Raw genomic sequence first — 17828 nt, forward strand, 5'->3', positions numbered from 1 at the left:
GGCATGTTGTCCATGTGTCTTGGCGCAATACCAAGTATACGGTATTTACAGTGTGCTGTGGCTACTTACACATCTATTGGAGATTTAAATGGATACATTCTACTTGTTCATGCTTTTGCTTATATATGCAGACAGATGTATGTAATGTAGGATGCTGATGTAATGTAGGATGCTGAGCTGAAGACATGCAGCATGTAGCATTGTATAATCTATCAGACAGTATACTTAACAGGTATTGGTAAGCAAAGTAGGAAAAGAATCTACTATAGTATAACAAATCTTTCAAACTACTCTTCTCCATTTAAAAAACTGCACTAATGGTTATAAAGTAGATGTGAATGAAACCATCAGTGTAAAGGCAAGCATTCTCAAACTTTTTTATAGGGTGGATCACATTTCATTGTCATAGGAACACAACTCTCACATTTCCAATCAGATCACATTCATTTGGCAACTACAATTGCTTATGTGGAAAAGCAATAATAGGAAAATAAGTAACGTTATTTTTCTTTAGTTTCTCTTTTAATATGCATTAGCAACTGGAAAGAGAGAAGAGCCAGCACCATGTGCTCTGTGAACAACGAGTAGTCCCCACACCCTCGTTTGTGAACCTCTGGGGGTAAAGGTGTCACAGGTGCCAAAATGATGTTTTGCTCTGATGCTGGCTTAAATATAGAAACTATTGAAATTGCTCAAATTTATACCCAAATTTATACTCAAATTTATAATATACAGTAGTTCGAGTTAATTTAGAGTCTCTTTAGCTTCCAGGGTTTATGATAACATGAAGTGGAAAAAAAAATGTGAAGAATACTTTGAAATATTTTGTTTTATGTAAGATGGTGGTAAATATAAACCTAGTGATTGAAATCACTTAGAAATATTAAAATAAATACTGATTTTTCTTTTGTTACAGGTGCAGGGCCTTCATTTTTGTTCTTACCTTTTTGTTATATGCTAGTTTCCACTTGTCAAGGAAACCTATTAGTATAGTTAAGGTAAGCAACAATGAATCATTTTGTTTAAATGGCCTCCTAATTTTCTCAAACAGGGAAGTATACTTTTGTGTGTGTTGGTTTTTTGTTTTGTTTTTTTTCAAAGACCGTGTTAAAGTTTAACCCACAATGCTGTAAAAACAAGTGCCGATAATTACAGTTGTCGTACCATAGTTCCATTCTATACATTTTTGGTGAGACCACACCTAGAATACTGCACATACTTCTGGTTTTAGGCCCTCACATGAGTTAAGCTAAGTACACGTGTAAGTGTTTGCAGGATCAAGGCTTGAAATCTTAGAAGAGTTGCTCAGAGCTGAGGAATCTATCGAGACTGAGTAAATTGTGTGGATTAAATCTTCAAACCGATTTTGGTTCTTGTGCAGTACTATGCATGAGCTAGTGCCGTGATGTCAGAGAAATATAATGTATTTCATTTTCACCTTTAGACTTTGGCAGTACATTAACCTGAAGTTATTTCTCAGGTATATTTTTAACTTTATTGCTCAACAGCCTATTCATATTAATAAAAAAAAAAAAGCCTTGCTCCATACAGTAAATAAATAGCATTGGATCTGTTATCAGAATGCAAATTGCTTACATGTGGTTTCATTGTTTACATTTCAAATTGTCAGGTGTTTCATTAACCTTTTGATTTTATTCCCACTAAGAACCTGTTTACACAAGGGATAAAACTGACGTTAGCACTGTTTCTCTGATCTGTATAGACTGGGATCGTCCTATTGAAAACCATGTTATCTTACTTTAGATTATATTTGGTTGGGGTTATAAAATAGCATTTTTTAAAGAGAGCATAATTCTCAAGAATGAAATTTCCATCGATACTGCTCTGGAAATCAGTGTTAGGTATTGGTAGCTTGGCCTTAAGCAGTGTAAGCAGTTACTTGATCTAATTAAAAACTAATAAACTAAGGGTACATCTACACTACCCGCTGGATTGGCGGGTAATGATTGATCTATCGCGTCTAGTGTAGATGCGATAAATCGATCCCCGATCGCTCTGCCGTCGACTCCGGAACTCCACCACGGCGAGAGGTGGAAGCGGAGTTGACGGGGGAGCGGCAGCCGTCGATCCTGCGCTGCGAGGATGCAAAGTAAGTGATTCTAAGTTGATCTAAGATATGTTGACTTCAGCTACGCTATTCTCATAATGAAAGGTTTCAGAGTATTCTCATAGCTGAAGTTGCATATCTTAGATCGATCTCCCCCTAGTGTAGACCAGGCCTTTAATCCCTTCCTCCCTGTATCTCCTTTGAAGTTTCCTGCAGCTTGACGTGTCCAACTATATTTTCTATTTTTATTTTTTGACTTTGTGGTGGTTTTCTTTTTTTTTTTTTTTTAATACTGATCCTTCCAAAAGCTGATTGATTTCTCCCTCCCCTCCACCCCCCGCCCAAGTCTGTTTCTGCAGTGTCCATATACAGGGCCACCCAGAGGGGGGGACAAGTGGGGCAATTTGCCCTGGGCCCCACAGGGGCCCCCACGAGAGTTTTCAAGGGCCCCCACAAGAGTTTTTGGCGGGTCTTTGGCAGCAGGTCCTTCAGTGCCGCCGAACACACCCGGAGCAAGTGAAGGACCCGTTGCCAAAGACCCGGAGCTTCTTCTGCTCCGGGTCTTTGGCGGCAATTCGGCGGCGGGTCCTTCACTCACTCCAGGACCTGCCGCCAAAGTGCCCCGAAGACCTGGAGCGGAAGGACCCCCGCCGCCGAAGACCCCAGGCCCCCTGAATCCTCTGGGCGGCCCTGTCCGTATATTTTACTGTTCTGATTCCTTTTGGGCGTAATGATACGCTAACTCATGGACTCCAGTCCTGCAACGTGATCTGTACATGCAGGTCCCTACATGTATGTGGAGTCCTGGTTATGTCAGTGGGACTCTTCACAGACCTAGAAGTCTGCTCATGCACATCAGCTTGCAGCAGTAGTTGTGTGCTTGGGGATGAGGAGACATGTTTAAGATATAAACTGAAAAATAAAATGTTCTTTGTTGAAGGAAAGGGCATTGCAATGTTCTCAGATGACATAAGGACACATTCTGCCCTTATTCACAGCAATGTAAATCCAGAGTAACTTCACTGAGATTAATGGCGCTATTCCAGATTTACACCTGCATGTCTGAGAACATCACTTACATATGAGTATTTTTAGAAAAATATACCATTACCCCTTTGTATATTGTGAACATTGTGAACAGATCATTTTTTTTTCCTTGGGTGGGGTGGGGGGGTGGAGAGAGAGGTATTCTGCTTCTGTTTGATATGTATGGTATCATGTACCACTGAAGTATGCTTGTTGACTTCTATGGGAGCTTCTGGGCAAACTGGGCCATTTCCCCAGCATGTTGAGTAGTGTGCTGTTGGAGATGCCATCGTTCCAATGAGATGTAAAATCCAAGTCATGGCCTATTTCTGATCACCAAAGTTCCCATAGCACTTGTAGTGAGAATAGGGGTGTCAAACTCTGCTGTGTCAATCCTGGTCATTACATTTCGCCTACCTAAATTTCCCTTGCAGTTTCAATGGGGTGTGTTTTTTCTCTTCTATCCCTGTCCGAAACTTGGCTGTGCTGCATTATATGGGATGAAATACAATACATTGCCGTTGGTGCTGCAAAGATTGACGCACATGCTTAATGTTGTGCACGCTGACTTTGATAGGACTATTCACAGTACTTAAAGTTAAGCAGGTACATAATTGTCAGTTTTGGAGCCCAGTCCTGCTCCCAGTAAAGCCAATGGCAAAACTTCCATTGATTTCTAATAGGTGTAGGATTGTGTTATTTCAATCTTATACCAGTGTAACTCCCAGCCAAACCTTGTAGGGATCCTTTGGCGTTCATAGTGACACAAAACTGCAGCGTAACAGTGGTTAATCAGGCCTAGTGTTCGTAAAGTGTTTTGGGATCTCTCGGTATGAAAAGCACTGTCACTATAACATTGTTACTAGCCTCACATGTGGTGAAGGGTGTTTCATGTATAGGAACTGATCCAAAGCCATTACAATAGATAGTATAGAGATGAGATGAGTGAGATAATCTCTCTTATTGGACCAACCTGAAGAAGAGCTCTGTGTAGCTCTAAAGCTTGTCTCACCAACAGAAGTTGATTCAGTAAAAGATGTTACCTCATCCACTTTGTCTCTCTAATATCAGGGCACCAACACAGCTATAACAGCACTGCAAATTAAAAAGGATAGATATACCATTGATTTAAACGGGCTTTGGTTTGGGCCCATAAATAGTTAGATTTGTTAAATTTGCTACTGTATTGTGTATAGCAGGATTCTGTACTGGATGAATTTTATATTGTCAAATTCTCTTTCTACATTAGGGAGAACTACATAAGCACTGTGCTTCTCCAAGTGAAGTTGAACTCAACTCCTACAAAGAATATGCCATCCAGATTCAGCCTGTTAAAAAGTTATCTAATGAGTCTCAGTGTGGTTGGGAGCCATTTGGTGAGTTTATTACAAAATTAGCATGCAAATGATGATATTTATACAAGTATTGTACCTTGTTACTTATCACAGGGATTCTTCCCAGGGAAAAACGGGGAGGAGGGGCATGTTTTGTTTTTAATTTAACCTGGCTAATATGTTGTGAGTGACCCAAATGAGATGAAGCTTTAAATGGCAAGTCTCTTACAAGAACTTCTTTTCCAAATAAATTATGAGTTCAGCTGCTGAAGACTAAACTATTACACCTGGTCTTAAACTTTTTGATGGAACAAATTTCAGTTAGAAAATGCAAATTTGTCAGATCTAATTGTTTCATGGGAATGTGGTGATTCCACATATGTTTGCTATGGAAATATGACATAACTGATCATTTTGGCTTTCTCACTTCATTTCATTTTGACATTTATATTTTATCAAATATATTATATTTTATATGGTCCTGATACTATTGAAACAAAACAATTCAATGCTTCCAGAATTTCCAGTCAGTGGAAAAAAATCAATATTTTCGAGTTGGAACAAAAACAAATTTTGAAATGTCAGAATTTCCCATGGAATTCTAACCAGCTCTATAAATTGATGCCATGCACATTCCAGAAATGCTGGCACCTTCAAAACAAAGAAAATATGCTCATTTCGAAAACTAAATTGTAATTAAAAGGCTATGTTTTGCTTATTTACAAGTTAATACTGTAATAATTTGAATATAATAACTGAGATTTTGAATAAGTGCTCGATATCTTGTGTTCAGCATCTGATCATAAACAGGGAATGTCAGTAGGATAGAAGATCCTAGTAACTTGATAGCCCACTAGCAAAGGAGAAACTGTTCAATTATTACTAACTAAGGCTGTGATCCTGCACTCTCAGCTATGTGTAGGTTATCAAGTGGCCTGGTAACCCACTATACATTTGTAGCTCTGGGACTCTAGGGCATACTCCTGAGCACATACCTCTTGTCTGACACCCTTCTTTAGAAAATGGGGTGCCGCCATCTAGCCATCCTAGACCCTGAAAACCAGTGTCTGAGACCCTACTCACTGGTCTCCCCATCCCCCGTTGCTTACACACACTCAGCGTTCCACCTAGTCCATGGGCACTCTGGGGCTCCTAGTTTAACCCTTTTGGGGACAATGTGGCAGTTAAGCAAGGAGCACAGGTTCACCAGAAGAATTTCTTTACCACAGTGACTTTACTGATAAAGCACTACAGAGCTTCGCAAATGACAATCCTGAAACACACTCTTCTGTAGTCTGTGCTCACGCCTTCTTTTGAGTCAATGGTTCATCAGCCGTTCAGGCTGAGCAGAGTTCTCCTTTAAATTCTCCCTGCTCTTAAATAGGGCCTCTGCTTGTGTGCCATGTGTCAGTTTCACGGAAAATGTACCTGCATATTCTCCCTTTGATATTGCAACCACCTGCAGGCTAGTTGGGGACCATATTGTATGAAGTTTATGAATGGTTTATGTATCACGGTGAGCCAGGGAGTGTATGCAAAGCTCCCCAGAGGGTGGCACTCCTCTGGAGGTGTTTACAGCCTGAGTGATTTGCCTCCATCACCCTTCTACTGCTTTTCATTCCTGGAGGAGCCGGTGGAGTAGCCTGCAATCCCTAGTCTAATGTGATGTAAAAACCATTCATAAAATTACTACAGTATAGTCCCTAACTATACTGGATGCGGTTGCAACATCTGTCACACCACGTGCTCAAACTGGGGGCTGGTCTACACTAGAGAATTAGATTGACCCAGCTACATCGCTCAGGGGTGTGAAAAATCTGTACCTCTGAGTGACATAGTTAAGCTGGCCTACGCCCCATTTAGATAGCACTAGGCCAATGGAAGAATTCTTTTGCTGACCTAGCTACCATCTCTCAGGGAGGTGGATATACTACAGTGATGGGAGAATCCCTTCAATCACTGAAGTAAATTTCTGCACAGAAGAGCTAGAGCAGCACAGCTGCAGTAGTGTTGTAAATTCATAGATTATAGGACTGGAAGGGACCTCGAGAGGTCATCGAGTCCAGTCCCCTGCCCGCATGGCAGGACCAAATACTGTCTAGACCATCCCTGATAGACATTTATCTAACCTACTCTTAAATATCTCCAGAGACGGAGATTCCACAACCTCCCTAGGCAATTTGTTCCAGTGTTTAACCACCCTGACAGTTAGGAACTTTTTCCTAATGTCCAACCTAGACCTCCCTTGCTGCAGTTTAAACCCATTGTTTCTGGTTCTATCCTTAGAGGCTAAGGTGAATAAGTTCTCTCCCTCCTCCTTATGACACCCTTTTAGATACCTGAAAACTGCTATCATGTCCCCTCTCAGTCTTCTCTTTTCCAAACTAAACAAACCCAGTTCTTTCAGCCTTCCTTCATAGGTCATGTTCTCAAGACCTTTAATCATTCTTGTTGCTCTTCTTTGGACCCTTTCCAATTTCTCCACATCTTTTTAAAAATGCGGCGCCCAGAACTGGACACAATACTCCAGCTGAGGCCTAACCAGAGCAGAGTAGAGCGGAAGAATGACTTCTCGTGTCTTGCTCACAACACACCTGTTAATGCATCCCAGAATCATGTTTGCTTTTTTTGCAACAGCATCACACTGTTGACTCATATTTAGCTTGTGGTCCACTATAACCCCTAGATCCCTTTCTGCCGTACTCCTTCCTAGACAGTCTTTTCCCATTCTGTATGTGTGAAATTGATTTTTCCTTCCTAAGTGGAGCACTTTGCATTTGTCTTTGTTAAACTTCATCCTGTTTAACTCAGACCATTTCTCCAATTTGTCCAGATCATTTTGAATTATGACCCTGTCCTCCAAAGTAGTTGCAATCCCTCCCAGTTTGGTATCATCCGCAAACTTAATAAGCGTACTTTCTATGCCAATATCTAAGTCGTTGATGAAAATATTGAACAGAGCCGGTCCCAAAACAGACCCCTGCGGTACCCCACTCGTTACGCCTTTCCAGCAGGATTGGGAACCATTAATAACAACTCTCTGAGTACGGTTATCCAGCCAGTTATGCACCCACCTTATAGTAGCCCCATCTAATTTGTATTTGCCTAGTTTATCGATAAGAATATCATGCGAGACCGTATCAAATGCCTTACTAAAGTCTAGGTATACCACATCCACCGCTTCACCCTTATCCACAAGGCTCGTTATCCTATCAAAGAAAGCTATCAGATTGGTTTGACATGATTTGTTCTTCACAAATCCATGCTGGCTGTTCCCTATCACCTTACCACCTTCCAAGTGTTTGCAGATGATTTCCTTAATTACTTGCTCCATTATCTTCCCTGGCACAGAAGTTAAACTAACTGGTCTGTAGTTACCTGGGTTGTTTTTATTTCCCTTTTTATAGATGGGCACTATATTTGCCCTTTTCCAGTCTTCTGGAATCTCTCCTGTCTCCCATGACTTTCCAAAGATAATAGCTAGAGGCTCAGATACCTCCTCTATTAGCTCCTTGAGTATTCTAGGATGCATTTCATCAGGCCCAGGTGACTTGCAGGCATCTAACTTTTCTAAGTGATTTTTAACTTGTTCTTTTTTTATTTTATCCGCTAAACCTACCCCCTTCCCATTAGTATTCACTATGTTAGGCATTCCTTCAGACTTCTCGGTGAAGACCGAAACAAAGAAGTCATTGAGCATCTCTGCCATTTTCAAGTTCCCTGTTACTGTTTCTCCCTCTTCACTAAGCAGTGGGCCTACCCTGTCTTTGGTCTTCCTCTTGCTTCTAATGTATTGATAAAAAGTCTTCTTGTTTCCTTTTATTCCCGTAGCTAGTTTGAGCTCATTTTGTGCCTTTGCCTTTCTAATCTTGCCCCTGCATTCCTGTGTTTTGCCTATATTCATCCTTTGTAATCTGTCCTAGTTTCCATTTTTTATATGACTCCTTTTTATTTTTTAGATTGTGCAAGATCTCGTGGTTAAGCCAAGGTGGTCTTTTGCCACATTTCCTATCTTTCCTAACCAGTGGAATAGCTTGCTTTTGGGCCCTTAATAGTGTCCCTTTGAAAAACTGCCAACTCTCCTCAGTTGTTTGCAGACCTAACCTGAGAATCTCCAGATCCACCAGGCATACTTCCCAACCACCCATGGCCGTCCCCTGTGTAGAAAGACCATTGTTCCATGGCATGGTCCAGCAGTTGAGAATCATTCAAAATTGATAGCCCTGGGATTGTTGTCAGTGTGATGGTCCTTCAGTGAAATGTCAAACACCTTTCCAGGGCTGGGTAGCTGTTGGGAATGTAGTAAAAAGTCTGTCCCTGGACGGAGTGCAGACTAGTGTTCAACACATGGTACAAACCAGAATTCATAATGAGATACAGACATATCTTACTCTGTCACGCTCTGTGCCTGGGTGAAGCTCCATTAAAGGGCTCTGTGTGAGTGTAGGGTCTGCACACATGGAGTTCAGTTCATGATTGGGGCCTAAAAGGGTATGTGTGTAACATTCTGATAGACTAGGTCCTAAGGGGGTAAAAACACCTTAAACTTTTCTCCTTTCAGAAGCCCCTGATTGAAAGTTACTGTTGAGTACAGTGTTATATTCAACAGGTTTCTAAAAATAATTAATTTAAAAGCTGAAAATTGCAGGAAATTATGTGGTATTGAACACCATTGTTTTCATGACCTTTTTAGCTTGTGTTTCTTTATGAAGTCAGTCTGTTGCCAGCACTAATTTGAGGCCCAAGTAGTAGTGTTCAAAATGGGGATGGACGGGTGGTAATTCTGACAAGTCCTGATTTTTCAAATGGCTGCCTCCTCTTGTGAATGATCATCTGTGAGCCCATTTAGAAAAATCTGTGCATGTTCCTAACTTTAAACATATGAATAGTCCTGTTGAAATTGGTGGAGCTACTCAAATGCTTCAAGTTTGACATGCGTTTTAGTCCCTGGCTGAACTGGGCCTGTGTGCAGTTCATAGATTTTGTGCATAAATCAACACCTGATTTTTAGCTGAACATTTTCAATCGATAGTCATTCTCCCATCACTGGTCGAGCAACAATGGACATTTTAATTACCATGTCATCTAACCTTACTCCTTTTCATCCAATATGTCAAAATAATGACCCTGATCCTGAGATTTGTATCTGCATGGATGGTCTCTTGGCATGCAGAGAGCCCCATTGACTCTAGTGGGCTAATAAGAATGGCCATACTGGGTCAAACCGATGGTCTAGCTAGCCCAGTAGCCTGTCTTTTGACTGGGGCAGTGCCAGGTGCTTCAGAGGGAATGAACAGAACAATTAATGAGTGATCATAAGAACATAAGAAAGGCCGTACCGGGTCAGACCAAAGGTCCATCTAGCCCAGTATCCTGTCTACCGACAGTGGCCAATGCCAGGTGCCCCAGAGGGAGTGAACCTAACAGGCAATGATCAAGTGATCTCTCTCCTGCCATCCATCTCCACCCTTTGACAGACAGAGGCTAGGGACACCATTCCTTACCCATCCTGGCTAATAGCCATTAATGGACTTAACCACCATGAATTTATCCAATTCTCTTTTAAACTCTGTTATAGTCCTAGCTTTCACAACCACCTCAGGTAAGGAGTTCCACAAGCTGACTGTGCGCTGCATGAAGAAGAACTTCCTTGTATTTGTTTTAAACCTGCTGCCTATTAAATCCATCCCCTGTAATCCAGTCCCAGCTTCTGGCAGTCAGCGGTTTAGGGACATATGGGCTGCAAGGGCCCACACAAGCAGGTTTGATTACAGGATCAGAGATAACATTGTAATGGAGGGGAAAAAATTTAAGAAATATTTATTTTCTAGCATTAAAGAACAAAGAACAACATCCTTTTTAATTGTATTGTTTTTTAAAAGTAGTTAGTCTTTGCCAGATGGCTTTTTAAAATTTGCTTCCGCCATCTTTGCAGTTAGGACCTGACATATTTGAAAAGTATATTTTCCTTTTAGGGAATTTTAAATATACTTTTGTAGACTTTTGTGAACTTTGTTCTCTTAGAAGCTTGAAAATACAGTATATTTTGCTAATAAATTTGTGGTTTCCATTTCCAAATGTTGTTTTTTATATGAATTGGGTAAGAGGAGATTAAGAATGCTTCGAATAATGTTTTTCTAATATGTAATAGATGAAAACAGAAAATATAGTATTCTTTGGTTAAGTAGAATGCAAAGTGTCAAGAAACTGGCATTCTTTTTTTTCTGCTAGAAAATTCACTTTGAACTAAAAATGCCTATAGTGTTTTTTTTAAAAGATTTCCAAGACCTGTACATGAAATATGTAATAAGGGTTTGAAAGCTATTGATAAACTTATTCCATTGATTTGTTTTGAAAATGTTTTCTTAGACAAGAACAATTACAAACAATTACTGGGAGCCCTGGATTACTCATTTCTGTGTGCTTATGCAGTTGGAATGTATTTGAGGTAATTCCTTTAGACTTTTTTTCATACTTCTTGAATTATTGATTCAGAAGGCTGCACTGCTTCTAATCTGTTAGTCTTAAAGGTGCCACAGGACCCTCTGTTGCTTTTTACAGATTCAGACTAACACGGCTACCCCTCTGATGCTTCTAATCTGTTATCCTTCCCTTTTGGGAAGCTTCTGATGAATGATCACTGAAGAAGGAAGGAGAAATTTGGATTGTCTCACACACCCAAAGACCTGATTTTAGGGCTTGTCTACACTACCGTGCGGGGTCGATCTAAGATACACAACTTACTTAGATCTACTTACCGGTGTGTCTTCACTGCTGTAAGTCGACAGCTGACGCTCTCCCGTCGACTCTGCTTGTACTTCTCATTCTGGTGGAGTACCGGAGTCGACGGGAGAGCGCTGGATTGATTGCTGCCTGCCGATCTGGCACGTATTGTAGACAAACCCTTAGGCACATTTTTCACAGTGACTATCCTGAAACCCTTACAGAAATTCATAGGAAGGATTCTTACTCCCTTGAACTGAAATGTATCACAGGTGACAATCAAGCCCATATACATCAATGAGTATGTCTAAATAGCAGCTGCGTAGTTTAATTCCCAGATCTGGTAGACATACACACTGAGGCTATCATGATTAAAAACAGCAGTGTGGCTGTGGTGGTATGCGTGATGGCATATGTTAGCCACCTGAGTACATACTAGGATCTTGGATAGGATTGTATTCAGGCAGCAAGCCCAGGACACAGCCTGCACTGCCACATCTGTGCTGCTATTTTTAGTGCACTAGCTCAAGCAGGGCTAGCACATGTATATCTGAATGAGCTGGGAATTACACCTCCCCACTGCTGTGTAGATACACTCAACGTGAAGAATCACGTGGAAAGTAATTCCCATTATGCCCACAATAAAACCATTCAGTTCTCACAATATCAGCATTTGTTATGTAATGCACCAAATATTTATTATTTAATTGCTTGATTTTTAGTTAAAATTTCTGTTGAAACTTGCAGGGAAAACCCTAATAGATCCAGAATTTGAACATCCTCTTTATGCGCTATGAAAGTTTGGTGTGTGAAATGTTTCATGTTTCTTTTAAATCTTTTTTTTCTTTACCCCTGTACATTCTCAGTGGTATAATAGGAGAGCGACTGCCTATCCGGTATTATCTAACAGCTGGAATGCTTGCCAGTGGACTCTTCACTGCAATGTTTGGGTTGGGCTATTTCTATAATATACATAACCTGTGGTTCTACATGATAGCTCAGGTAAGCATACTGTTGTTTGTTTCCCTAGATTTGTTGGCTTTCCATATTTATTTATTTTATTTTCAGATGTGAGTAGCCTTTAATGGTTACATGGCGAGATGCATTCCATTCTGGTTTGAATGTAATTCAGTTTTGTTAAGAGATTACTTGCCATAGCGTCTCAAGAAATACATAGTTTTAAAAATAAAGATATATTTTAAATGAACTGTTTAAAATCCCAGATCATTCACGTGTGTAAACCTAAACGTGAGAAATAATATACCTTTGAGAACAAAGACATTTACTTTTACCTGTCTGCTAAGACCTGAGTGTAGGGTACTGTCTTTTTCTGAGCAGTTTCCTGCACTGGTGAAAAGTGTTCAAGATATTGCCAGCTGGTGCAACAAAAACCCATGGAGTGGAATTCTCAGAAATCTTGTGGGTCTGATCCAAAGCCTGTTGAAATCTATGGAAAGACTTTACATTGACGTCGATGGACTTTGGATGAAGCTTTAAGTGAAAGGCAGTGGGACTTGTGCTCCTAAATCATTTAGGGTATGCCTACACTTAGAGCGGGAGATGTTTAATTCCCAGCTCAAGGAGACATACCCATGCTAGCTCTGATCAAGCTAGCATGCTAAAAATTAACTGTAACTGTGGCAGGGCGAGCTGTAAAAGAGGCTAGGTGCCCTGAAGTAGGTACCAGTCTGAGACCAAAGACACGTATTCAAGGCAGTTAGCCCCTCCTACCACTGCTACACTTAGGCTACATACTTGTGGTCTCCGACACATATGTAATCGGGGTGTCTTGCTCCTCCCACTGCCTGAACTGCCACAGGTACTGTTTATTTTTAGTGTGCTAGCTTGATCAGCTCGATCAGAGCTAGCCTGGGTATGTCTCCTTGAGCTGGGAATTATGCCTCCCACTCGAAGTGTAGGCTTTTGAAAATCCCACCCAGAGTTATTAAAGCTGCTTTTGATAGGTAAATTACAACAGTTTGCCTGAATACATTTTATTTTGTTTTTTAAACTGTATATTGTAAATGTGAACTATTATGTTATCCCCATGGTATTAGTGACTTGGGTTTTTAGGATGGAATCTTCAAGGGAGCCTAAGAGAGTGAAGTGCCCCATTGATGGGAGTCAGGTACCTAACTCCCTTAGTATGCTTCGAAAATCCCAGCCTTAAACGGGTTGTTAAAGAACTTCATTTCAACTTCAACCCTAAGACTGAATTTAGTATATATGAAATTTGTCCCTTCAGTTTATACATCTTTTCTTATAGTCCTTTTAAATTCTAGGTTCTACATTCTTTCATAAGACTTTGTCTTTTGAGCATTTATTTTCACCCATACATTTTCCTAAACTCATATTCAGGTGAAAATATTATGAAGTGGTTAGAGCAGTGGGAGTTAAGAGCCCTTAGCACTGTCACATTCCATGTGATCTTTGGCAAAGCCTGAGACGACAATTTGTGGAGGTTTGCCCTATAAAAAGCTTTGAAATTCTTGGATACAAAGTGCTGTATGTATAAAGTCTTACTTTATTTTTGCTGAATAATGGTGTTTGGGGAAAAATATTAATCTAATATTAATGATAATGTAGGCTTGTTCTTATGCAATTTAGGATCTTCTAAGGAAGCACTTAGCATGAAATTTTGTGTAAGAATTTTCATATTCATAAAATATTTTTTGAAATATGATTTCAGATAGCTAATGGATTGGTGCAAACCACTGGCTGGCCCAGTGTTGTTACCTGCATTGGCAACTGGTTTGGAAAAGGAAGGTAAAAATATACATATTTTTTAAATACTGGGACTATATGTGGGTGGTTTTTAGGCCTTAATACAAAACCTGATGAAGCCAGTGTAAGAACTCCCGTTTAGTTTCAGTGATTTTTGAATTAAGCCTTTAAGGAAGATCCTTTAAAAATACGTAATTGCCTGTTTGTCATGCGTAGGCAGCATGTGACTCTTGCGTTTGGGGAGGCTGGGTGGGAGTATGAGGAGCTCCCCAGAAGTATGGGGGGAGGGACCACTGGCACCCGTACTGTGGCCCCGCTCCACCCAAAGGCCTTGCCCCCACTTGGCCACCTCCTCCTCCCGAGGCCCTGCCTGCACTTACACCCACCCCACCCCAAGACTTCACTCCTACTCCACCTCTTCCTACCCCTGCCCGCTAGGGTTGCCAGGCGTCTGGTTTTCGAAAAGGGACCCTGGCAGCTTTGATCAGCACCGATGACCAGGCCACTAAAAGTCCAGTTGGCGGTGCAGCGGGGCTAAGCCAGGCTTTTTTCACAGTTTTTATAATACAACTCAAAGTATGAATTTAAAGAGGTTCTATTTGGCAGATGGATTAACAAAAATTTTTGCTGTTTCATAGTGCTCACTTTTTTCAAAGCCAACTTTTTCAGTCCTGTAGTGGGAGATATTTTACTGTTGTTTTGTAACATCATACAGTGTTTCTCCATAGCATTGTGGTAGCTGCATTGGCACCATTGGCACCAATGGCAGTTGCACAGAAATAATTCACATTAATGCTACTCTAGGATCTGATGTCCTTATTATAGATGCTACTGTCTGATCAGTAAGGGTATGTTACACTACAAGTACCTACAACAGCACAACTGCAGCTCTGCAGCTTCACCGCTTCTGGGCCCAAGAAATGAACACTGACTGGTGGGATCATATCATATAATTAGGGTGACCAGATGTCCCGTTTTTAAAGGGACAGTCCCATTTTTTGAGACTTTTTCTTATATAGGCACCTATTACCCCCAACTCATGTCCCATTTTTTCACAGTTGCTATCTGGTAACTCTACATATAATGCAAGCTTGGGATGATGAGCAGTGGCTATAGAATTTTCAGATGTGCAAGGCCGCATCCCTGGATCTGTGTGCTGAGCTCACCCCAGCCCTCCTGCATCAGGACACCAAAATGAGAGCTGCACTGATAAGGGAGAAGCGAGTGCCAATCACACGATGGAAACTTGCAAAGCCAGATTGCTACTGTTCAGTGGGAAATCATTTTGGAGTTGGAAAATCCACTGTGGGGGGCGTTGTCATGCAAGTGTGAAGGACCATTAATTGTTTCCTGCTATGCAGGACTGTACTCTTGGCAGTGTGCAGGACATAGTGGATGGATTTGCAGTAATGGGGTTCCCAAACTGCAGTGGCGCAATAGATGGCACGCATTTTGGCACCACCCCACCTTGCCACAGAGTACATCAACAAAAAGGACTACTTTTCTGTGGTTATTGCAAGCATTGGCGGATCACCGAGGATGCTTCATTAACATCAATGTGGGTAGAACGTGCATGATGCTGCTCACATCTTTAAGAACACAGGACTGTTCAGAAAGCTTCAAGCAAGGACTGACTTTCCTGACCTGCAAATTACCATTGGTGATGTTGAAATGCCAATAGTGATCCTGTGTGATTCCGCCTACCCTTACATCGACCTAACTTTTGTAGTGTCGACCAGGCTGAATTCTTCCATTGACCTAGCTACAACCTCTCAAGGGGCTGGATTTACTACAATGACAGAAAATCCCCTTCTGTCACTATAGCAAGTGTCTATGCTACGGTGCTGCAGCTGTGCTGCTGTAACAGTTCTAGTGTAGACATAGGTGATTCAAACTAAGAACACATCTTACCTTTTCCTAGTAAAAATGCATCTTTAGTACCTGATCCAAAATCCACTGAAGTTTAATGGGAGTCATTCCATGTATTTCAATGGCCTTAATCAGGCTAAAAAGCAACAGAGGGTCCTGTGGCACCTTTAAGACTAACAGAAGTATTGGGAGCATAAGCTTTCGTGGGTAAGAACCTCACTTTTACAGATTCAGACTAACACGGCTACCCCTCTGATACTTAATCAGGCTAGTAGGTCTCAATCATGTCAGATTCTGAATAATGCCCATATCCTGCACAAGGAAGCTCTTAGGATACATTCATTAATGATTAGGTATTTGGAAACGGTCAGGTAAAAGGCAGCATAAAGGGTTATGTACAGTTATAGAGTGATAAGGACTCAAATATTTCAACAGTGCCAAAGATTAACTGCTGTCTGTCATTCTGTATGCTACTTAATAATGTTTATGAGCAGACTAACTAAAATTGGCATCCTTTTGAATGCAGGAGAGGTTTGATCATGGGAATCTGGAATTCTCACACTTCCGTAGGGAATATCTTAGGATCCTTAATTGCTGGTTACTGGGTATCTACCTGCTGGGGTCTGTCTTTTGTGGTTCCTGGTGTTGTTATTGCTTGCCTGGGGATCGTTTGTTTTCTGTTTCTCATTGAACGTAAGTATATATATTTCCTTATTTTGATTTTGATTTCTACAAAACTGTGTTGCCCATCCTATGCTGGGAACCTGCATTACACAAATTAAAATCCACAATGCAAAATACTTATAAAGGGCTGCTCATACCTAAATAAATAGCCACCAGACACTCGGGTCACATCCTTCCCAGAAGCTACATGGAGAAAAAGATGAGCTTTTCAGCATGTTCAGAAGGTCAAGATGTGACATCCTAAGGGGGCAATTGCAAGGTCCTAGTCTGATCCCCTGCCAGCAGCTCTCTCATTTATAGCTCAAGGGTCTCTACTAATCACAACTCTGGCCTGGGGAGAAAGGCCAGCTCTCAGGTAACTGGTTTTTAACCCATTTAGAGCTTTACAGCTTTAACACCAAGTCCTTGAATTCCACTCTGAAATTTACTGGGAACTAATACAAATCATGGAGCACGGGTGTAACGTGCTCCTGGTCAGAACCTCTACTTAAGCTGGCCACGGCATCCTGCACGAGTTCTTGTTTCTGAGTGGTCTTAAGGCAGAGCACCATGTGGAGTGATTGCAGCAACATGATACCCTGCCAGAATGTATTTGTCCTACTTCACCCCAGACCATATCCTCTTGAACTTGTATCTTCACTTGACTTCAGTGAGTCTACTTGTGAGGCAAGGCTCAGACTCCACGTATGGATGGGGTAATCAGGGTATTCCTACTCTGATAACATATGACATCTTCACTTGACTTCAAATGCATTGTGTCTGACTAAAAATAACTTAACTGTGCTCTTTGTCTGTGGGCTGAATATTAAAGAAAAGAAACAAATATATCTGTAGGTCAAAATAAATGTGTGGGTTTTTTTGTTTTGTTTTGTTTTGTTTTTTCATTTGGGGCTAGACCAGGGGTGGGCAACTTTTTGGCCCGAGGGCCACATTGGGTTTGTGCAACTATATGGAGGGCCGGGTAGGGAAGGCTGCACCTCTCCAAACAGCCTGTCCCCCACCCCCCATCCACTCCCTCCCACTTCCTGCCCCCTGACTGCCCCCCTCAGAACTCCTGACCCATCCAACCCACCCTGCTCCTTGTCCCCTGACTGCCCTCTCCTGGGACCCCGACCCTTATCCACACCCCTGCCCCCTGACAGCCCCCCCGGGACTCCCATCCCCTATCCAACCACCCTCTGCTCCTCCATCCCCTGACCACCCCATCCTGGGAACCCCAGCCCCTAACTGCCCCCAGGATCCCACCCCCTTATCCAACATCCCCTGCTCCCTGTCCCCTGACAGGCCCCCCGGGACTCCCACTCCCAACCCTCCCTGTTCCCCATCCCCTGACTGCCCCCCCAGAACCTCTGCCCCATCCAACCGTCCCCTCCTCCCTGACTGCCCCTCAGAACCCTCCT

The 17828-nt window shown here is 41.7% G+C and overlaps 1 protein-coding gene across 2 annotated transcripts in view; it reads left to right on the plus strand.

Annotated features, from left to right (window-relative positions):
* The window catches only part of SLC37A1 (solute carrier family 37 member 1), a 62968-nt gene that overhangs the window by 11468 nt on the left and 33672 nt on the right, over nt 1–17828 (plus strand). For both annotated transcript variants that reach the window (XM_034753464.1, XM_034753473.1), the window contains exons 3-8: nt 917–998; nt 4344–4470; nt 10798–10876; nt 12018–12153; nt 13841–13917; nt 16271–16437. In XM_034753464.1, the coding sequence (XP_034609355.1) occupies nt 917–998; nt 4344–4470; nt 10798–10876; nt 12018–12153; nt 13841–13917; nt 16271–16437 (668 nt within the window). The remainder of the gene's footprint in view (nt 1–916; nt 999–4343; nt 4471–10797; nt 10877–12017; nt 12154–13840; nt 13918–16270; nt 16438–17828) is intronic.

Source organism: Trachemys scripta, chromosome 1 (assembly GCF_013100865.1).
Source record: "Trachemys scripta elegans isolate TJP31775 chromosome 1, CAS_Tse_1.0, whole genome shotgun sequence".
NCBI lineage: Eukaryota > Metazoa > Chordata > Testudines > Emydidae > Trachemys > Trachemys scripta.